A 23,017-nucleotide genomic window follows, 5' to 3' on the forward strand; every position below is an offset into this window, starting at 1 on the left:
GTTTTGATTTGCACTCCCCTAATGACTAAGTTAAGCAACTTTTTATGCACTTATTGGTTATTTGTGTATCTTTTTTTGGAGAAATGTCTGTTCAAATGCTTTGTCCATAATTTCTTTGTTATTTCAATGTTAGGTTGTAAGATTTCTTTATATATTCTGGGTACAAATCTCTTTATATATTCTGGGTACATAGGATTTGCAAATATTCTCTCTCATTCTTTGGGTGGTTTTTTCACTTTTGATGGTGGTTCTTTGAAAGGTCCAAGTGTTTAATTTTGATAAAGTCGAGTTTATCTGTTTTTTCCTTTGGTTGCTAATGGTTTTGATGTCGCATGTAAGAAAGAAATCATTGGCTAATCCAAAGTCATGGAAACTTATAGTCTTTGTTCCTCTAAGGGCTTTATAGTTGTGGCTAAATTTTCTGGCTTTAAACAGCATTTGTTTTTCAGCGTCTTTAATTACAAGTTGTATGTTTCACTTTATTATTCTTCACATAAAGAATAAGCTGATTTCCCTTTTGTGTTGTTAAAAACAAAACAAAACCCCTATTCAAACTGTACAAAATAGAATGATCAAAAACAAAAGTAGTTGTCCAGAAATAGTGGTATCATTTATATAAGACTGTTTGGTCTGCATAAGAATATCCCTGTCTCCTAGGATCTTCTTTCTCATTTCCTGATATCTAAAATTGGTGTACATGTTTGCTTATTTAATTTCCTTTACAGGATGTTTTTAATTCAATAAGATATAATAATTTTTAATTTATAATTTAAATACCTGAAATTTATTTTGTGCTGCTTGTATGGTGTTTCCTAATAAAATTAAAATCATATGGTGGGACGCCTGGGTGGCTCAGTGGGTTAAGCATCCAACTCTTGATTTCAGCTCAGGTCATGAGATTGAGCCCTGCATTGGGCTCGGCACCAAGCATGGAGCCTGCTTAGGATTCTCTCCCTCTCCTTCTGCCCCTTCCCACTACCTCCACTCATTTGTTCATTCTCTCTCTCTCTCTCTCTCTCTCTCTCAAAAAAAAAGATTGTAATATCATGAGAAAATATTTCAGAATATTTACTCACAGAAAATTTTATCAGCATTTTTACAGACCATCAGTACACAGCTATTCCTGTCCTTAAAGCACTGTCTCAAGGAATTGCTAAGCTATATTTCTTTATTCCTTATTCAGTTCTTACATAATCTAGAAACTTGTGCAGTATTTTCTTTAAAACAGTGATTTATCCTTTTTTCTTTTTTTTATCCTTTTTCTTACAAAAGTTTTGCACATACATTTAAAAGAAGCATTAAAACATTGATAAGCAAAAAGAAAACAGTAACTGATCTCCTAAAATCCTACCACCTAGACATCCTCCATCAGCGAGAAAGTGAGTTGAACTTGACTTCTGGCTGCATTTTTCACTCAAGAAGACTCTTCAACCCCAGAGCCCCAGAAATGAAGAACAATGCCTGCCTGATTGATTTCGTACTGAAAGTTTTTAGACAGTTGTCTTTTGTTCCTTAGAACTGAAGTCAACACCACTATTGTGTTTTTCATTGCAGGTTCCATTCCTTTTTGCTCTTTATGGGTCACCCACCTTATGCAATTCGGGAAGTGAACATAAACAAGTTCTGCAGGATCATTAGTGAATTTGCACTGGAGTATCGCACCACCAGGGAAAGGGTTTTGCAGCAGAAACAGAAACGGGCCAACCACAGAGAGAGAAATAAGACCAGAGGGAAGATGATCACTGACGTAAGTCCCATGAAATAAGTCTCTCTGTATCATTTATTGTAAAAGCAGATCAACCCCTGCAGTTTAGGGGCTGTCCTTTTTTTTTTTTTTTTTTTTTTTTTTGGACTGTGAAAAAAAATCCATCTTTTAAAAAATGCTCTTTTTTTCACATTAAAAAACTTTTTTTTAAGAACAGTTTTAGGTCCAGAGCAGAATTAAGAGGAAGGTACAAAGATTTCTACAGAGATACTCCTTGCCCCAACACATGCACAGCTTTCCCTATTATCAACATCACCCACTAGAGTGGTACCTAGTTGATGAACCTACATTTCTACATCATATCACCCAAAGTCCAAAAACTGCTCTTAAACAGTTCCTCTACTATTACAGTGAAAATCTGCTGTATAACATGTGTGGGACAAATACATGTAAATTAAGGATGTGTGGCTAGTGGAGGAACTTTAACCCATGTTAGGGTATTGTAGGTAATATGGTGTCATTAAAGGCTTGAGTCCTTTTTCAACCTCTGAGATGTGGGTAGAAGTGGAAGAAAAGAAAAAATACAAAAGAGAATGCCATTTACTCTAGGAACACAAATATACTGATGTGGGAATTGATTCATGATTTTAATGGTCATAATGATGCTGCATAACCAGTCAGTTGACATGTGGACCACCGATTCGAGACATCTGAATAGAGAAATAATTGGTGTGGTTGCTCAAAGACATGATTTGAGGGAGCTCTTGGCAGTCCCTTGAGTCAGAGAATCTTTAGGTGGGAAGAGATCCATAGAATAGTGAATCCAACAGGAGTTCCCTACGGCCCATTGTGGGGAGTTGCCCTGCTTGCTGGTACACTCCCCTTCTTCCTGGGCTCCTCTCTCCCTGCAGGCCACGGGTGCTGTGGGCATTCAGGTGCCAAATGCTCTGTAAGAGGAGCGGGGAGGGATGTGTGAAGATGCCAGAGACAAAGACATACCATGTAGGTGCCTCTTTCTGGTGGGCCTTTATGCAAATCAACCCATCTGTATATAGATCTGAGAAGCACCATTACCTCTCAGTAATACAGAAAATGGGATGGGAGAAGGACCAAATGATAGAAAGCGCCATCATCCTGGGGGTTGCAAGCCTCAACTGAACTCAAGTCAGGCAGATTTCTTTGGGGAGGATTAAAATTAGTTCTGCCTTCTGCCCCCAGATGGGTGTGCATGTTATAGGAGAAACAGAGGGCACATGATTAGCATCTACATTCTGAGGAATAAGAAGATGGATCCATTATCTTAGAAATTTTGTTATATTGAGGTAGTTCTGAGGAAAACTAGGGACTAATCTTCTTACCATCCCCTCACCCAGACTCCTTGTTCCCTTAGAATTTTCTCAAGCCTAAGGGAGTGCTCAGATCACTTATCTGCAGAGGGGCCCTTTGTACAGCCCTGCTGGCAGTTCTGAATGCCAGTGCCACCAGCTGAGAGTCTTCCTTCTCCTCTCCTGAAGTCTGGGCTCCATAGGATGAGTATAGCAACAGGAAGCAAGCTGAATCCATTTGGGCAAACTGTGGCCCACTTTTCATTCCAAGGTGTTATTTTTTAAAGCTTTAAAAGGGGCTTACTCATTTTGGTGGAAGTGAGACACTGGTGGGTGAAAAATACAGGCCCAATATGCTTATAGTTATGAAAACATGAAGATTTCTTGCCAAATTCTTGAGATTTTTTTTACAGATCCCACTAATTTTCAAATTCTGCCCTTCTCTGAAAACATTCGGCTTGCCTATTTATAAACAGGGGTAAATGTTGCTAGAGTTTAATTCAAAAATATTTAAATTCCCATTCAAATGTAGACAAGGACAGACCTCACGGTTCATCCTCAACAGTCTCTTTTTTTAGTGGTCAGAGTGGCATCATTCACGTAGAGAGACTGCCATCTGCTGGAAGATGAGGATATTGTCATTTAAGACAAAGTGTAGAGCTGCTTCTCCCAATTCGCAATTCTGTTCCCCTTGCATGCTCAGCCCTGCACTGGGCACCAACAACATATGACTGCGGAAAAAGACAAGCTTATACCCCCAAGGATGTCCTCATGATCTGGTTAGAAAACAACACATACACAACCTAAACCACTAAAAACAAAACTCGGCAATAGATGGAGCCCCTGAACATTAGAACTGGAAATGATTTTTAGAGAAAATTGTGTAGCGAATCATTTTTAATATAGATGCTGGGTAAGATGAAGATGGAAGTGGTAGTAATTGAACAGAGATGGTTTTAGAAAAAAAATTATTGTTTAAGACAGTGAAATCTGGGCAAAATCTGAAGACTGATCATTTCACGTCAGCCCTGTATCTGCCCTTATGTGCCTGTCCCTCCTCTTCATTCTCTGTTTCTGAAATACAAAAGGCTTCCTTTCTCAAAATCCAGGTGCCCTCCCAGGTAAGAATCAGTGAGAAACTAAGTGATTTCTCATCCTTGTGCCCCAAACTAGTGGTAGACCCAAAATGGTGACATAGACAAGACGGCATAAGACATCCTTGGCCCTGTCTACTGTCTTCATACTCAAGATTGACTGCAAGAACTCAGGCTATCAGCCCCAGGACCTCCACATCAGGGGCTTGTGGGGAGCTCTCTTGACCTTGAAAATGAACCAGTCAGCTATTTTAGTAGCAAAATGAGTTTATTCAGGAATGGCGGGGAAGTTGCAATTTGAGACATGCAGGCTATGACAAAACCATAGACAAGTCCAGAGAACAAAGGGGAGGAAAGTTATTTTATTGAGAAAAGAGGAAATTGGGAGGGGCTACTTCTGATTAAATTCCCTTGGAAAAAAGTGAGAGTTCAGTGTGGCAGTGGTTTCTCATTGGCTGGGCTGTTGCAAGCGAGGAGAAAATCTTCATCCCACTTGGGTAGGAAGGCAGGCCACTTCCTGTTGATGGCTGCAGTAGACGGCAGTATGAAGGTGTGAGAGCTCCCTTTCTGGCATCCTGAATATTTTATTTTATTTTATTTTTTAATTTTTTTTTCATCCTGAATATTTTAAATGTTTCCTTCGGTTTTGCAGGCATTTAAGCTCAGCTTTCTCTTCTATAAAAAGGGAATGCTTGTTTTTTGGGGGGATGTCAAGAAGGCTAGAGATTTTGCATATGTAGCACCTTGCCCATGTGCTGATGGCTGAGAAAATGCCAACCATCCTGGTTAATAAATAAGCTCTAAGGTAGATATAAAAATAGAGCAAGACTGTCCTCTCTGGGTGGAGTGCCTTTTGCCTGGGAGTGATGTGGAATATGATGAACCAGAGGCATTTTGTCATTTTAACTCCTGAAAGTTTAGTCGGGTCTTAAAAACTTTCTGTCTGATTTGAGGCCTGGCCTCATAACCTCAGTGGAAACTCAGGTTACACTGAGGGTGTGTTTAACCTAAAATCAAGAGATGGACATGACCTTCACTCTCAATTTATTTTTTAGAAAAGGGTTATTTATTTTAAAGTTACTTAAAGAAGTTTATCAGGTGATAATTAAAAGCTTGGCATGTCAGTTCAGAAAGCCTCCATGAGGGGCAGGTAAGATTTTTAAAAGAACTTAATTTCGTGTTTCTGAGGAGTCATATGACCCATTCTGCTTGGGCATTGGTTGCACTGGTTCTGTATGGCCTGTATGTGGAAGGATTCATGGAGGCCCACACCTGGCAGCCTGGGCAGGGAGGGCCCAAGCACTCGAGATGAGAGGGAGATAGTGGCTGACAGGTAGCACAAGGCAGATAGAGGCTGGTCCACGTGCAGAGGCCCTGATGAGCAGCAGGGTATGGTGGGTTCCACACCGAGTAGCAGGGCACAGAGCTGGGAGTTAGGTCTATAGCAGACCGAACACCAGGTACGCTGGCTATATGCCCTTGGGCAGCCTCAGGAGATTGGTCTGGAGCCCCACAAATTCCTCCTGACTTTGGTCAGAACTGGCCTTGGAGCTCAGAGAGGGAATGTCTGGACACAGGCAGTAGGGCTACGCAGTCAGAATCTGGCAGCTCCCACCTCAGGAGGGCAGACCCTGGTGGTGGTGGCTAATTCCTTTATTTGGAATTTGGTAGGACATTAAGATCTCATCTTTGCTAACTTCTGTACCTTCTAAGAATCCCTTCTGTCTTTTCCATCCTGTCCTGTCCTCTCGGGTAGACTGATGAAGAGGATGAAGTGGAGGTAGGACTGTTTATAAACATGAGGAATGCCACACTTGACCTTCCCAAGTGTGCTGTAGAGTCTAACCTAACATAAGCAGCATGAGGCATCAGCACCATCCAGTGTTCTAAACCATGCATGGTCATTTTCTGGTTGCTTTCCGTGTGATCACTAACCTCCTCACACAGGTTCTCATTATGATGGGTATGCCAGTAATCAAAGGGTTAACTGCATTTTCCAAGCAGTCCCTGAGTCCCAGGCACTGTCAGGAATGGCAAGTTCAGCTGATCTAATATTGGAGATATTCTCCTAATATTGGAGAAGTGGACAGGGAGTTCTCCCTCCAGCCCCCTGGCTGAGCCTTTTGGCAACTCAAATATGAGAACTGGCTTCTAGGATAACCATGGAAAGAGCCCTAAAACCAAAGAGGAAGTGGGACAGTGGTCACAGAAATGGTCATCACTCATAGGCAGCCTTTGACTTGTGCCCATTTTCTCAGCTGGCATCCATTGGATTCACTGGGATTTGTGTGTCCAGGGGTGGGATGGCAGGGGCTCCTCCTCCTGGCCCTGGTGCAGATGGGAGAACCAGAAATGAAATCAGGGCCATTGGCCCTGGAACATGAGGGAGCAGTGCAGATGGTACAAGCAGATGTGACCTGGGCTCTGTTGCCATGGCTGAGACAATCGATGAAAAGGGGAAGCCAGGAACCTGTGGAACTGCTCTTTGCAAACATTAACTGACTTTCCCCTTCTCATCCAGCTGTTTGGCCTTGTGTACATATGTATGGCCCAGTATTCTAGAATATCTCTTTTAAAATATACATGCCCTGATTCTTTGCTCAGCTCCGGTGAGAGAATATGATCATGTACATGTAATGCGTGTTGGGGCAACCATATTTCTGACACAGCCAGAAGCAATGAGTGTTGCCAAACTCTGTTTCAGCATGAATTTCCATGTCATGTTCTGGTCTAGGCCTTGCAGTTGATTCCCTTGGGGCCTTTGACAAATCATTGAATCTTGGAGAGCTTTAGTTTCCTTCTCTGTAAAGTGAGATGGGACTAGGTCTGGAAAGATTCTGGCCAGTGTTTACCATAGTATGATTCTTTGTAAATGTTAACATCACAAGTGATCTATAAGAAAATTTTAACTTCTCTCTGGTGCTAAATTAAAAAAAACCCATCTCAAGACATTTGATTAACTGAGCATATTTTAATTCTCATATCAGGGCTCTGGTGTTAGAAACAGATTGCAGTTCTGAGTTCTTCCCAGGGTGGAGGTCCGTTGCCCCCAGCAGGCACCCCCTGAGGGGAATCTGCAGTGAGCCAGGAGAGCCATGACAGCAGAGGGATGGGTGTGGGCCTTTTGCCACCGGGGCTTTCTTTCTGATAAGAGAACTTCCTGTATACGTGGATGTTTGTCATTGGTTCATTTGACAACCATAGTGACGGCCATAGAGATTGTGTCTGCAGAATGTGCATAAACAAGAAAGAGGTTTTCCTCCCCTAGACGTTTTATAAGCTTGAGTTGTTTTGGGGGAGTCACCTCATGCCCATACCCCTACTTTGGTCTGCAGTCCGGCAAGTTCTCCAGCAGCTCTCCAGCACCTCTGAGCCAGCCGCAGGGCCTGACCTATGCCGAGGACGCCACGGAGCACGAGAACATGAAGGCCGTGCTGAAGACCTCGTCACCCGCTGTGGAAGATGCCACCCCCGTACTGGGTGTCCGCACACGCAGCCGAGCAAGCCGAGGTAACTCCTGGCCCCCCTGGCCAGTTGCCCACCCATGGGGGGAGTCTGGTCCCCATCACAGGGGTACAGATTACTGTGTCCAGGGAGTATCTGCTAAGGGACCCCAGCTGCCCAGGACCACCAGTATTGCCATTGGCACTTTCCATCACTCACATCTTTGTGACCCCCTGCAGTACTTCATCTCCAAACCAAACAGCACTCCCACAGGTGTAACTTAGCTCACACAAGAGGAGTTATGATTCTGAATGAATACTTAGGGGTTAGAGCAGGCTGTCAGCAAACCACACCCTGGGCCCAATTTAGCCAGCCACCTATTTGGTAAATGGGGTTTTCATCAGAACCAGCCAGGCGTATCCATTTGGGTGTCATCCATGGTGCCTGAATGCGGTGCTGCCACAGTTGGAGTGGTTGTGGCAGAGACCTCAGGTTTTCACTAGCTGGTTCTGTGTAGAAGTTTGCTGGATTCAAGAATTGCTCCTTTTTGCCTTTTTTAATCTTTAGAGGCAATGAAGAAATGAAAACTACAGGTGGTAAAGACAGATAAGAATTTCTAGCTTTGTTTCATAACTTGGAAGGGGTAGTTTATTGAATTGAGAATTAAAGTGTATTATTCATCTGAGTGTGTTCAGTGGTGTTCCCCGCTCCAGCTGGACAGCACATGAACCCCTCCTCAGTTTCCTTACTGCCCACAACACAAGGCTCATGCTATTCATGCTGTTGCTTGGGTCCCCCTGTGGTCTAGTCCCAGCCTGTCTCCCACACTTGGCACTCACTTACCCCCACATTGCGGGCACCTCCCTTCTGGGAACCCAGTGTCTTCCTGAGCGCCCTCTGCTGTCCACTTTTCCTCTGCCTTTCCAGCCCCCATTCACCTCCAAAATCCACCTCCTCATCTCCTAGGGCCATTCCTTCCTTCCATGGACTCCTGAGCCGCCAATTCAGGCTGCCTCAAGATTACAGACTTTATCACTAAAGAAAATGAACTCCTGGAGGACAGGCTTTCCCCTCTTGGTGTTTTCTTAGTCCATACTATGTGCACAGCCAGAAGAAGGTATATGATTTGTTATCTCCAAACGGAGATGCTCTGGCAGGTGACAGGGGTTCTAGTCGTAAGTATACTGGGTGAAAAAATAGAACAGGCCAGGTAGACTGGGTTGCAGGTTAGCTTACCTAACACGGAAACTCAGTAAAGCAGTGAGTATGTGCAGTGCCCGTCAGGCATCCTCCCAAGCTCTGGAGAACATTCAGACTCACAGGATGACAGAAAGGCAGCTGGAATCTAGGGTTGCAAGCTCGAGAAACCCCAAGGAGGCCCTTCAGTGACTTCTGTCTTTGTGGACTTACAATGCTTTTGGAATGTTGCTATTGTCAATTCTGTTGAATATAAAAAAAAGAATGATAGTAATAATAACTTCAACATAAAAGAAAAAATAAATGTAGTTTCAAGTGTTCTTTATAAGAAAATGGGTCACACAGTAGGCACTGTGGAAGTTCTTGTCAACCTGAGGACCACAAACTGCCATCTACGGAGGAGTCTTGAAAGGGCTTCCAGTCCCTAAGGTTTATGTGGGATTCCGTGGTCGAGCTGCACCTCAGACTTTTTATGATATGACAAAATTTTTCTTATTTTATGTGAGTTCGATATCACTCTAGTTCCTTTCTCTGCTTCTTAGTGTTGGACTTTTAGCAGGATTTTTACTTTGATAGGCAGCTAAGAAGATGCCAAAAGAAGGGCAGCCTTCCTCCACCTTCACCCCAGTGTTATCCTGAGACATGGTAGCAAAGTCATATAATCTACTACAACCTTGATTCTCAAACTATCCCAAAAACTTGCAAATATTATTATTATATCAAATAATCAAAGACTGGGTTCTCTTGGATTTGGTTTTTCCAAACCCCCTGACTTCTAGGTAGTTTTGGTTGTGGAGTTAGAAGAAAATGCATGAATATTCTGCTTTAGCAATGAAAGGGCAGCCTTTTGGTGACCAACAGCAGAGAGACACAGTGGTGAAGAACCACAGCCCTGAGCACCCTATGTGGTACATTCTGATAATTTGACTTTTTTTTTTTTTAAGACTTCTTCCTTTACTTTAGAGAGAGAACACGTATGGGGGTGGTGGGGGTGGTGAAAAGTGACAAAGGGAGAAGGAGAGGGAATCTCAAGCAGATTCCCCACTGAGTGTGAAGCCTGGGGCAGGACCCTATCTCACGACCCTGGGATCGTGACCTGAGCTGAAGTTAAGAGTCAAATGCTCAATCAACTGAGCCACCCAGGTGCTCCTGATTTTTTGCAAGGAAGAAGAGGTGTCCTTGTAGAAAAGACTATCTATGAAAGGCCTCCATTTCTTAGAAAAGCCAAGTAGTGATACAGAGAAGAAATGTGTAAGCCAGAAAGAGTATAAGAGGAGAGAAAAAATTAAGGAAGGTTAGACAGTGAAGAAAATAGTATCATTAAATGCTTAACAGTAGAGACTATTATTCTAGATGAAGCATAAAAAATAGATAAGAATAAACAAAACAGCTTTGCAGTGTTGTGGTGTGTGTGAAAGGAAATCACCTGTACCTGTGGCATTTAAAAAGGCCTAAGACCTTCCATGGATGAGTCTAGAGTCTCTGGGCCCAGCAGCTCTCAAAGGCTTTGTGTCCTGGCAAAACCATGGCCACCAAGAAGATGAAGGCCAGCACAGAGTTGACCACAGCCATCAGGAGTCTTGAGCCCCTGTACCTGGGTGGATGCAAGGGTAGCCTGATGGAAGCCATCTGGATGGAGATGGAGCCTAGTTCGTCCAATGGAATGACAGACTGTGCTAATTTTTAAAGAGAAAGGGATTAGAAAGGAAGGCTATTCAGTTTCTCTGCACATTCAGGAACTTATCCTTCCAGATGGCACAGAGTAGAGAGTGGCAGGCCACCACTTCCACTTAAGCAACTAGAATTTTTTTTTAATGGCAAGAGCTTTCTTTTAAAAGCTATCAGTGAACTGTGAAGGGAAAAAGGACTAGACAAATGAGAGTTGTAGACAAGCTGAGCATGCCTCTCCAGGACACTTTGCCGAGTTTGGGCATAGGGTGAGAGTTGGAACCCACCACGGACAGAGAGACTCTAATAGGAGAGAGAAGCCATTAGAACGTCTAATAGCAACATGAGCTGGTATAAGGGATTGGAAGTAGAGGGTCTCCAAACTCCAAGACTCCAAATGTCTTCTCTAGGAGACATTTACTAAGTGCTGGGGCAGCATGGAGAGGGGGAGGTTGGGCCAGAAAGGCTGGAGGAAATCTCCGTAAAGGTCTGAGGAAACAAAGACAAGCTAGAGTAAGTAATCACTTTCAACAAATACATACAGATATTTAAAAACAGAGGTGGATGGATTCTTCATGAAAACTACAGTCTGGTCCCAACCCCATTCAGTACTTCACCATGTCTGCTCAACAGAAAAGAGTGAAGGTTGGGAAATGACACTGACCCCAGTCTCTGCATCCTTCTGTACACAAAGTGCAGTGCATAGTCCAAATTACTAGCCAAGACAAGAATATGAAAATGTGGGCACCTGGGTGGCTCAGGGGTTGAGCGTCTGCCTTCAGCGCAGGTTGTGATCCTGGGATCCTGGGATCCTGCATCAGGCTCACCCCATGGAGCCTACTTCTCCCTCTGCCTATGTCTCTGCCTCTCACTCTCTCTGTGTCTCTTATGAATAATTAAATAGAATCTTTAAAAAACAAAGAATATGAAAATGTGCCCAGAGAGGAAAAGGAGGCAGTAGCAGCAGATCCACAGGTGGTCCATATATTTAAATATGTAGCCAAGGTTTAACCACTACAAAGTTAAAGAACATAAAGGAAAATAGAGACAAATTGATTAAAGGGGGGATCATTTCAACAGCAAATTGGAACATATTTTTAAAAGGAATCAAAGAGACATTTGAGAACTGCAAAAGGAATAACCAAAATAAGGAAATCAGTGGATGAGTTTAACAGCAGACTCATCTCAGCAAGAGAAAGGATTAGTGAATTCCAAGACAAGTCATTAGAAAATGTACAAAGTGAAGCATAGTGAGGAAAAAATGTACAGAACAAAATGTAAGGTCTCACCTATGTGTAATCAGAGCAGCAGAAGGAGAAGGATAAGAAGCAATAACTGAAGAGCTAATGGCTGAGAATCTCCCAATGCTGATGATTAATATCAACCCACATATTGAAGAAACTTAGCAAATCTAAGGAGAATAAAAAGAAAACTTTGCCTGTAAAATATAGGCAGACTGCTGAAAACCAATGATGAAGATAAAATCTTTTTAAAAGCCAGATGGAAAAGATAAATTACCTTCTAAGGTACAACTATCAGAATGAGGGCTCACTGTTATCTGAAGCTATGGAAGTCAGAAGAAAGTGAAATGACATCTTCAAACTGCCAGGAAGAAAAGTTTTAGACCTATAAGTTTGTATCCACGGAAATTCTTGTAGAAACAGAGGACAACTTTTATTACATTAAAAGATAATCTCGGGATCCCTGGGTGGCGCAGTGGTTTGGCGCCTGCCTTTGGCCCAGGGCGTGATCCTGGAGACCCGGGATCGAATCCCGCGTCGGGCTCCCGGTGCATGGAGCCTGCTTCTCCCTCTGCCTGTGTCTCTGCCTCTCTCTCTCTCTCTCTGTGTGTGTGTGACTATCATAAATAAAAAATTTAAAAAAAGAAACTTCTTAAAAAAATAAATAAATAAAAAATAAAAGATAATCTCTATTTTGATATAATCATCTCACTTGTATACTATTTCCTTAGGTTAGATTTTTAAGGGGAAAAAATAAGTTACAGTGTATACTTCAAACCGCAGTTTGCATTTTTTTGTTGAAATGTAGTTGACACAATATTATATTGGTTGCTCGTGTGCAACATTGTGATTCAACCAGTCTATATTATCAATTTACATATTTTTAAAAATGAAGTCAACATAAAGTAATATGGTGCTATCATAATCTATAATGCTTCATTCCTACATTCTCAGTACATGTAAATGTCTTCCAGGATGCCTGGGTGGCTCACTCAGTTAAGCATCCAACTCTTGACTTTGGCTCAAGTCATGATCTTGGGGTCACAAGATCAAGCCCCAAGTCATGCTCCACACTCAGTGGAGGAGCCTGCTTGAGATTCTGTCCCCCTCCCTCTGCCCTCACTTCCCATCCCTGCTCACATGTGCACGAGCTCCCTCTCTCTCTAAAATATATAAATCTTAAAAAAAAAAACAATAAATATCTTGCTAACACTTAGAAACTGTGGTGAGCCAGTGGCCTCTTGGGGTCTGTAAAAAGTATAGGGCAGAGTTTCCTTGATGCTATATGTGGGCACAAGATTCCAGGGGAAAAATCCTATGTGTTCTTCCATATAGGTAAAATTCCTATATGGAAAGAATGTACGTAAACAGTTATTTGGCAAGAAAGTAACCAAGGAGTGAGGGGATAAAAAAGCAGAATTGGGACTGAGGTAATAAAAGAATGATATCATCACAAAACCAAGTCTGGCAATCCTAAACATATGGCAACACGTCCCTCTGAAGCATTTCCTGACATTACAGTGAAAGCAGATCCCTAGGGATGTTTAAGATGGGAAGAATAGGTAATTCTTAGTAGGAAGATCAGATGATGCCTTCATTTTTGGCCCAGTGCTTTGAAAATGTATTATGAGCAAATACAGTTGATTGAAACTTGTGCATTTTTGGAAGGGTAGCTTTGGCATTTTAAAATAAGAAACAATTACAAATCAGTAGGTAAAAGGGAAAACGGGAAATTGCTGGGCAAAACACAATTGCGCTGTTGATTGCTCTGTCTGATTTGAGGAAGACCATTGTTCAGAAGCTCCAAAGGGTCCCAGGGTGAGAATGGTGCTAGTGTAAGACCTCTTGCCACCAATAAGACCACCTGGACCATCCTGGGAATGCAGAAAAATTCAACCATTTCAAAAATTCTTTTCTGAGAGAAGCCTATTTTTTTTTTAAATTTTTATAACCATTTTTTAAAAAGATTTATTTATTTGTTTGTTTATTTATTTATGATAGAGAGAGAGAGAGGGGGGCAGAGACACAGGAGGAGGGAGAAGCAGGCTCCATGCTGGGAGCCCGTTGCGGGACTCAATCCCGGGACTCCAGGATCGTGCCCTAGGCCAAAGGCAGGCGCTAAACCGCTGAGCCACCCAGGGATCCCCGAGAAGCCTATTTTTAAAAGGCTTCTAGGATGCTGAAAAATCTAGTCTGATGAAATCAAGTACCTTTGGGGATAAGCAGATAAAGTACAATGTATGATTTTTGTAAATGCCAGTGCTATAGCTGTGCTCCCATTCGTACAACAAATGTTTAAAATGACATCAACAACAACAAAAAAACTTTGTCATTGGAAAACATATTGACTTATAGCCACAGGTCTCGGTGGGCATGTGCTGTCCCAGGAATCCTGCTACTCCTTTTGCAAAGTGTGAATTATTTATGTATGCAATTCAGCAATATGCATTTTATTGGCAGAAGTTAGGACTAAATTATAGCGTATTATGTCTTTACTGTAAAATTTCGACCATGAACGTATGTCACAAAAATCACAATCTACTGAACTGTGATCAGCTATTCCTATTGCAATCAGTATCCAAATGTCAGAAGTATTTCCAAATAAGTTTGGGAATGGAACTCAAGAACTTCAGATAAGTATTTACTAACTTTTTTTTGCCTGTGGTTTGAGGAAAGCTGACTGTTCTTCAGCTTCATCTGGACCTTATACTCCAAATACCTGTGTTCCATAGACATAGAGTCTGAGAACACCCACCTACAGGCTTCTGAAATTGTATGTTTATTATAAAGGGTGGTGTATATGGAGGAAATTCTCAAATTTGAGCATACTGCACATTTATCTTCTTACCAGAAGCATATTTCCCATCTTACAGAAGAGGTTTCACAAGGAAGTTGATCTATCGCAAAAGCATAGTTCTTGATCCGTTAGAATAGCATTCATTTCTCAGTGTTGAACATGACTTGGGAGCTCACATTTATGTGATGCTTTCTTCTTATCTATAGGCAGATGCTTTTATGCCAGACTTAGACATGGTCTATCTTAATATATAGTTAAGTTACTTAAAATGTGTTTTTCTGGTCAAGGACCAGAGAAAAATTTATGTCAGTTCCCCCTTGCTAGTTGAAGAAGATAATCTTGTCATGATTTTTAAAGGTTAAGTAATCCAGGGGCACCTGGGTGGCTCAATTGGTTAAGCAGTTGATTCTTGATTTTGGCTCAGGTCATGGTCTCAGGGTCGTGAGATCAAGCCTTGTGTTGGGCTCTGCACTCAGCGAGGAGTCTGTTTGAGATTCTCTCTCCTTCTCCCTTTGTCCCCACTCATACTATGTGTTTGCTAGTGTGCACTCTCTCTCTCTCTCTCTCTCTGTAAAAATAAACCTTTAAAAAAATGTTTTTAAGATTTTATTTTTATTTATTCATGAGAGACACACAGAGAGAGGCAAAGACATAGGCAGAGGGAGTAAAGCAGGATCCTTCTGGGGAACCCAGTACATGGGACTCAATCCCAAGACCCCAGGATCAGGCCCTGAGCTGAAGGCAGATGCTAAAGCACTGAGCCACCCAGGTGTCCCTAATTTTTTTTTTTTTTAAAGTTAAGTAATCCAAAGATGAACTGTTACAAAGCCTACTGATTTCTATTTAACTAGAAGAGAGGTTAGGGTTAGTTGACAGTCACTAGGCACATACAGCCATGGATGAAAGCTGAGTTAACACGGATCTCCAGACATTACTGGGCGTACATCACTGAGTACCTGATGTGTTCTGTGGTGTGATGTCTGCCCTCCCACCCTCACGGGGCCTGTGGAGGCCTCCGGTTGCAGTGTCACAGGGTAGTATTAGGTCAGTGCTCCACGGATGTGTGAGTGGGAGTAGCCGCCACAGGTCACAGTAGTGGCCCTGCAGTGGGGGACGGGCGACTACCCCCAGATCTGGCTGTGACCCATTGCTGACACTGGAAGAGTAGAGTTGGCATTTTCTCTAGTGTCTTCCTTCTCTCTGAGTACGTGGCACCCTCTGGTTGTTTCATTCTTCAGGATCCGCTAGTTCGTGGACTATGGGAACCGATGAGTCCCCTAACGTCACGGATGATGCAGCCGATGAGATCATGGATCGCATCGTCAAGTCGGCCACCCAGGTGCCCAGTCAGCGAGTGGTGCCTCGGGAGAGGAAGCGCTCCCGGGCCAACCGGAAGTCTCGTAAGTGCCTTGGAGCTGGGGTGAGGGACTTGCCCTGCAGGGACCTGCCCTCCTGTTCCCTAAGCCCTGGGAAGGGCAGACGCTCAGAGGCTGGCTCCAGCCAGTTGTCAGTGATGCCTGGAGGGTCCACCCCAGCTCATCAACGAGAGGTTTCCTGGTTGACTATCAGCATTGCCACTGTGGAGGAGGAGGGTGCAGCCACACCCGTCCAGTGCATTTGCCACTTCTGGGCTGGCCTCCTTCAGTTCTCACTCTGTTCCCAGGAGGGTCTGAGAGACCCTTTAATATCTCTGGTGTGCAGGCTGGGTGCGGGGATTAATTGCCAAGCACTGCCCCAGGTGCTTTTCTGAGGCCATGTTTCTGCATCAGGGGCCACTTTCTAGCTGAAGATGATTCCCCGCTGTTCACAAACATGTCAAAGGCAAAAACCAATGATTTTATGGTCATTAGGGTGCTTAGAATACTTAATGCCAATCTAGGTTGACCAGTTTGGTTTTGTTTCTTTTGGTATCAAAATGAGAATTCCACTAAATCAAAGGGACTGATTTTCTTTGTCTGAGCCCGCCGCCTGCTCCTGCCCATGGAGTGATGGGCATGGGGCTGCCTCTGCGGGCACCATGCTAGCTCTCAAAGGGGCTGCTCTCCGTAAAGAAACAGAGTTCCTCTGTATCGTTTGACCTGTGCCTGCAATAGCTGTGACCCTTGCGTGTTTTAGGAAAGAGCTCAGCCCCTGAGCTTTGGCTGAATGCTGGGTCACTCAGCTCAGGAGACCAGCTTCAGTCTCCATTGGCTCTGCCTCCAGGAACAAGAGATGGTGATGAGCAGAGGGATTTATGGCCATCAGAAGAAGGAAGTCTGGCTACCTCTGCCTATACTGTCTCCAAAAAGTGAAAGGAGAGTGATTCCAGGTAGACTCCAGAGTCCAGTAAGAATTCAGACTCTGTTTGGTGCCACTTTGAGAGTCACACAGAAGGTGATTAGGGTTTGAGGCGCAGAGCCCAAGAGAAAGAGCTGACAAAGGATGCCAGGCCAGGGAATGGCCTCACAGAAGGGGGTCATTGCTAGGCCAGAGACCTCAGAAAAGGAGACCGCATGAGACAGTGACCTGGCCAGTCCCCGTAGACTAGGTTATGTGCTCCTCCCTCAGGTTATACGTCAGTGTTGGCAAAAAGTGTAGGCCCTGCCCTCTGGTCTAGAGAGAACCAGATTCTTCGAGAGACACATAATGTCACTGGGAACAATAACACAGTCATAATTAATTTTCCTCTTCAATCTGGCCAGGGAGATATTTTGCCTGTTTTTGTGGTTGACATAAACTAATTTCCTGTGGTATCGTTTCCATTCCAATCTTATGCAAAACAGCCGTATATTCTTTTTATTTAGCCAAACACATTTTATTCTGCGATGCAGTTACTACAACAAATACAGCCCTGAATGTATGTAAGTGTTTATCTGTAACAGGTTTAATTTATTAGTAATGGCACCATCAACAGAAATTTAAGACAGGGAAAAGTTACTTTAATTTCTGTTTAAGAGGGATGATAAACTCCAGCTTTCTCGCAAGAGGTTAAAGGAATGAGAAAAAAAACAATTTGCAAAATCGATGTGAAGTTTCGTGGCTTGGGCCTCCCTCTCAAACAATGCTGTATTTGATTTGATTGTTTAATGGCCGTGATGAGGCAAGTGGGTAATGAATAACCAACGTATTTGGGCTCTAACTCATTTGGCTAAAGACAGTAACAATTCAGCTATTGCAGGAAACCAAACAGAATCCATCCCATAACCTAGAAATTTATGACCTCCAAGCCACTTGAGGATCCTCCAAGATAATTAAATGTCTGCTCTTGTGTTTGATGCTGGTGACTAAGACTGCGCACGCCAAGAGTCCTGCTAAAGCTTGAAAAATGCAGCCGGTGGGGATACAGTGAGGGCATCTTAATTGATTTGCAGGTTCCCATGGCTCAGTTCTGCTTTTCCAACTGGTGACAACCCAGGTCTCATTAAGTGTTTTGAATTGTCCAGTTGATTTTTAGCCTGTGAAATGATTGATCCAATGCACTTCGTGTGCCTGCCCCCGATTCTAGCCAAGGTTCTCTGATGTGCTGGTGGAGGAGAACATTCTGGGAGGTTCTTGTTTTTTTGTTTTGTTTTGTTTTTTTGTTTTTTTGTTTTTTTGTTTTTCTTATTTTGGTTTCTCTGTTCACCATATCGGGGCAGCTATTTTGTCCCAGGGCTGTTTGTTCTCTTAGGCATCCTGGATGTTGGCCTTTTCTAGAAAATCCTGAAACTAAATGGCATTTGAAATATCCTTAGCAGTGTGATTCTGCAGGATGGGCCCTAGTGGTTGGTAAGGAGGGGGAGCTGCTCCCCATGTTCTTTTCTCTTGGACCTTTCTTTGGAAGGAGGTCTCTGTGCAGCTGGCTGGCTGCATATGGCCACTCGCCCAGACTATCCCTGAACAGAACAGGATTTAGGGACTCATAGTGGTCCCTGTCTGTTCCCTTTGCCCAGGGGAGCCAGCTCTTGTCACAGTAGAGAGAGGCCGGGTACCATTTTCCCACTGAGTTTCCTTCTGAGGTGGGGGTCTGGGCCCCATCTGGGACATGACCATGAAGTTTGGACACAGAGCTGTATTTTTATAAAGATGTGATTACTTTGATGTGACTCACAGATAAACTGGCCAATTTCTTGGCTAGTTAAGATCTTAAGGCTGGTCACTCTTATATGAATAGTTTCTCAGTGGAAAGAGCCAGAAGTCCAGTTCCAGGGACTGCTGGGAAAGGAGCACAGAACCTTGATTTGATCTGGCCCCCTGACCTTCATTCCTCCGCCCACCATGACTGCCTCCTCATCGTGTCATAAATCTTCAACATCCCTCTCAAAGGGCATGTGACATAGCTCATGTTGATTTGATGTAACTAAAATCTTATTTCTTTTACAGAATTTTGAGGGATGTAACCACACTCTTTGTTAAGTAGAATTTCATGGAGAAAGAAAACCATCAAATCTGAAAAATTATTGAATTTGTTTTAGGGAAAACAGGAGATATGCCTCACAAAATACGAGATCCAGCCCTGGATCTGATCAGTACACAACTTAGTTCAGTTATCTCTGCTTCTTTAAAGTGGTATTTGGAAATACCCAAGAATTTTCCCATTAATCCCATTAAAAAAGTTTCCCTGCATTTTGTTTAGTTTTTGCTTACTGACTGTGAATCAATTTTATATTATTTTATAGGGCAAGCTAATGATGGTAATAAAACAGAGGTTTTAAAACTAATGCTCTTGCAGTACAGTAAGATGTTAGTGGAAAGGACCAAAATTTCTCAAATGTTCATCTTCTCCACCACCCCTTCACTCCTATTTATTCAGCCTCTAATTATTCTTAGAGCTTATTACAGATGAACTGACCCTCTAAAGATAACTGAGACTGTCCCCCTGCCCCATGTATCCAGGACACAGGATAGGAGGACAAAAAGAAGAAATCCAAGAGAGGACCAGAAGCCTCTTCCCCGACCCCAGTGGGGAGTTGCTGCATGATAGAGAGCCAGCTGGACCGTGTGCGCCCCTGGGGAGGGGTGCCACCACCAGTGCTTCCTCCACGCTACAGGAGTGGGTGACAACAGCAGCACGGAGCTGATGGTGGCTGATTTCTTACATCCTACCTAAAGCCCAATTTTAAGAATGAGAGCAGGAAATGGGGAAGGCATTTGCAGCCTGTGCTCTGCATCAGGAGGGTCTTAGGGGTGCAAATGGACAGACACAGGGAAGAGACTCGGAGGGATTTGCCAGGCATGGGGGACGGGGGGATGGAGGGCACAATCAGAGTCTGGGAACTTGGAAGAGAAGAAAGGCCCAAACCAGAGAGGTGCTGTTAGAACTGCCAACAGACCCCAGGTCACCCAGGCCCTGAAGGCAGTTCAACGCTAGGGTGTGTAGGCCTCATACCCAAGCCCACAGGCCGGGCCAGAGGTCAAGACTGTGATGCAGCAAGAAGCTCAGATAGAAGCTTCAGCTGAAAAAGGCAGATGCAGGGAGAGTTTGGAAATATTTTATTGTGTTGGATGGCTCTTGGTTGTTTCATGTTCAGACAAATCACCCTTCCGGACTGGCAGCTAGCACACTGGAGAAGAAGAAGCTGGCTTATATGTCTTCCCCCAAGTCTGGGTGCCAGGCACCCATTTGGCTCAGAGTGGAGGTTCAGGAGGAGGGAGGAGCAGGGAAAAGAGGAACCCGGGAGCGAGTCTGTCCTGCTTGTGAAAGCTGTTCTGAAAGCAAAGCAGGAGGGTTCCTGTAAGGGGGCTTTGGAAGGTGCCAAGCACCTTCGCAACATGAAGTTAGTCCATTTCTTTGCCTTTGCTACCCAGCTCAAACAGAACCCGTTTCCGCGTTTGGAATGTACCCATTTGTACAACAGAGGAGGAGGTGGGGTCCCTCTTAACTCCCATGGCCCCCCTGAGCCTCAGGCTGCTGTAGTCCAGTGAGGCCAGCGGCTGTGAGCATTGAGTGAGGTACCTCTGATGGGTTCCCACTGTCCTCCCTCTCTGGCTCTGTCATGCTGCTGCCCAAGGGACCCCAGCCAGGTGGGAATATGAAGCTGCTGGCAGGTGCATGAGGGCTGCTGTGTTGAAGTCACACAAGAGCCAGTGCCCAAAGACCACACCTACCCAGCCGTCAATCTGCTCCCAGCACCCACCTCACTGGGCCACCTGGGATTAGACCAGACCCATCTTCACCCCTCCTTTTACCCCCCAGGGTGCTAGTTTCACAGGCTCATACCTGTGCACCAAAGTCATGGTACTTGTCTGGCTCTGCGTACATCTCTGATGGAGAACTGCCACGCTGGACTTTATCTGGAAAGGAGGAAGGCAGTTTTGTCCTGCCCAGGAAATAATGTTGAGAACGCAGGAGTCTCTGACTCTTGAACCCTCTTCCTTCTTGTCTCCAGAATGCCCCAAGTTCCTGCAGGCTCTCCCAAAAACAATGGAGAGAAGTAGTTTTGTGCTCTCTTCCCTCACCCCTCGCACCGCTCCTATGAGGCAGGCTGTTTTTGCTTCTGAGCTGCTTGCTTCTGTTCAGGGCCTGCCTAGGAGTGACAAAGACTATTGTGGAGTCCTGGATGTGAAAGCAGTCACGGGCTAGCCAGAGGGAGGTCTGTAGAGCCAAGACCATGGCCAGGCCCGTGGTTCCAGAAAGTGCTTGCTGCAATAAGTATTTCCAAGAGTTGTCTTCTTGTGGGGGAACTTACTCCTGTGTGAGGCAGAACTTGGAGAGTTCGACTCTGTTGTCACAAAGGCCATTGCCTTCCTGAGGACCTGCCTTTCCCTGTGTCTCAGGTGGCAGTGATTTAAGTTGAGACTCCAAACCTGGGCTGGCCAGCAGAATCTCCTGGAAAAGGTTAAAATGCAGTATGTGGGCCTCTCTTGGAGACTCGTGTTCAGTGCTTCTGGGCTGAGGTTCAAGCTGGATTTAAATCAACCAGGTTTGGGAACCTTTAGTTTTTGTTATTATTCTGGGTTTTTTTGTTGTTGTTTTTATTGCCATTTAACTTTTTATTATTTTGAAAGAGTTTTAGAGTAATAGACAAGTTGCAAAAAGAGTCCACTTGCCTTCTATCCTTCACCCAGCTTCCTCTCATGTTAACACCTTGCATAACCTAGGACAATTTATTGACATTAAGAATTAACCTTGGTACAGTACTATTAGCTGAACTAGGGGCTTCATTCACATTTTACCAGTATTTCCATTAATGTCCTCTTTCTTTTCCACTACCCTACCCAGACTGTTCCATTACATTGAGAAAAAATGTTTCCTCTGATGAGTGGAGGACATTTTAAGAGCTCAACACTTTTGAAAAAAGTACTGGTCAATTATTTTGTGGAATGCCTGTTGTTTTGGGAAACCTCTCCTTCTAATGGACAGATTTATGAGGAAAAACCAGATGGAGGGTAGAAAAAGAAGTCAGATGGCTAGATAATTGACATTGACAAAACAAAATGAACCAACCCATAGAAAGTCTAATACGGAATCAATCATCGTGCTAGAGCTTAAAACAGTTCCCTACATTTAAGTCCAAAGAGGCATGACTGCACCTGCTATTTTGGCTCCACTCAGTGGATGGGTCCCTCAAGGAACAAGCTGTGAGTAAATAGTCTTGTTACTTCTCAACCACCAAGTACATACACTTAGGATCTCTTGAAGTCCTGATACTAGTTGCCATAGTCCTAGACACATTGCTCTGTGTACTTGTTAGAAAATCTTTAGTAGAATCTTAGGGATTACAAAAAAAAGCTAAATTATTTCCAAACTGTTTGGCATTATGTGCAAAAGAGAAAAAACTATTGTCAATGATCTAAAGGTGCAAGAGTACAAATAGATTTCTGCCGGATGGAAGTAAAACTCAGTGGGTGACCCATAGGTAGGAAAGATTGTCCAAATGTGTCCTGCTGAGGCTTCAGCAGGGCACAGCCATTTCCAGGATGTCTTGGCTGAAATTCCTCTGCACCACTAACTGTGTGCACTCTGCCAGGGACTTAATCTCTCTATGCAGTCTGTTCACTTGCTGGAGAAATAACAACAGGACTCTTCTCATGGGGCTTCCAAAGGGAATAAATGGAATCATCCAGGCTCACCCTCAGTAAATGGGAGGTTGCCATCACTGCTATTCTCAGATTCAGCTCATTTTTAGCAAAGAGCCACCTGAGAGCACTTTGTAGGATCAAAATATCTTTCAATTCTAGGGATAGGGAGAGAAAAAGAACTTAGGGTTTTTCCCCTGAATCCCCAGACAGCCCTGTGCCTCATGTTGACAGCAGATGCTCTCCTGTGTCTGATCCCACTGCTGTCACTGCTGCATCATGGAGCCGTCACAAGTGCCTGGGGCAGAGAGTGGCTGCTGGTGCCAGCAAAGTGACCCGTGCCATCTCTGGAAGTGCTGCGAGGCAGACAGGGATAAACATTGCCATGGTCTGTTCTCTGTTAAGCAGCTACAGGGAGGGGAGACCATCATGTGTGACAGGCTGGGGAGCAGCTACCCTACAGCCAGATCATTTAAGTGGGAACCCGGAATGGGGGGTGGAGGGACCCAGACATCATCTTATCAGACATATGCCAGCTCCCCAAGTTTAGTACTTGGGAAATCCCCTAC

General features: G+C 44.0%; 1 protein-coding gene across 18 annotated transcripts in view; it reads left to right on the top strand.

The window, feature by feature from the left end:
- Positions 1–23,017, top strand: part of FHOD3 (formin homology 2 domain containing 3) — a 463,300-nt gene that overhangs the window by 436,630 nt on the left and 3,653 nt on the right. For 14 of the 18 annotated variants that reach the window (XM_072829309.1, XM_072829316.1, XM_072829312.1 and 11 more), the window contains 4 exons: positions 1,555–1,747; positions 5,881–5,904; positions 7,460–7,634; positions 15,710–15,871. In XM_072829309.1, coding sequence (XP_072685410.1) covers positions 1,555–1,747; positions 5,881–5,904; positions 7,460–7,634; positions 15,710–15,871 — 554 coding nt within the window. The remainder of the gene's footprint in view (positions 1–1,554; positions 1,748–5,880; positions 5,905–7,459; positions 7,635–15,709; positions 15,872–23,017) is intronic. The other 4 variants (XM_072829311.1, XM_072829326.1, XM_072829327.1 and 1 more) reach the window with 1 other exon arrangement.

This window comes from Canis lupus, chromosome 6 (genome assembly GCF_048164855.1).
Source record: "Canis lupus baileyi chromosome 6, mCanLup2.hap1, whole genome shotgun sequence".
NCBI lineage: Eukaryota > Metazoa > Chordata > Mammalia > Carnivora > Canidae > Canis > Canis lupus.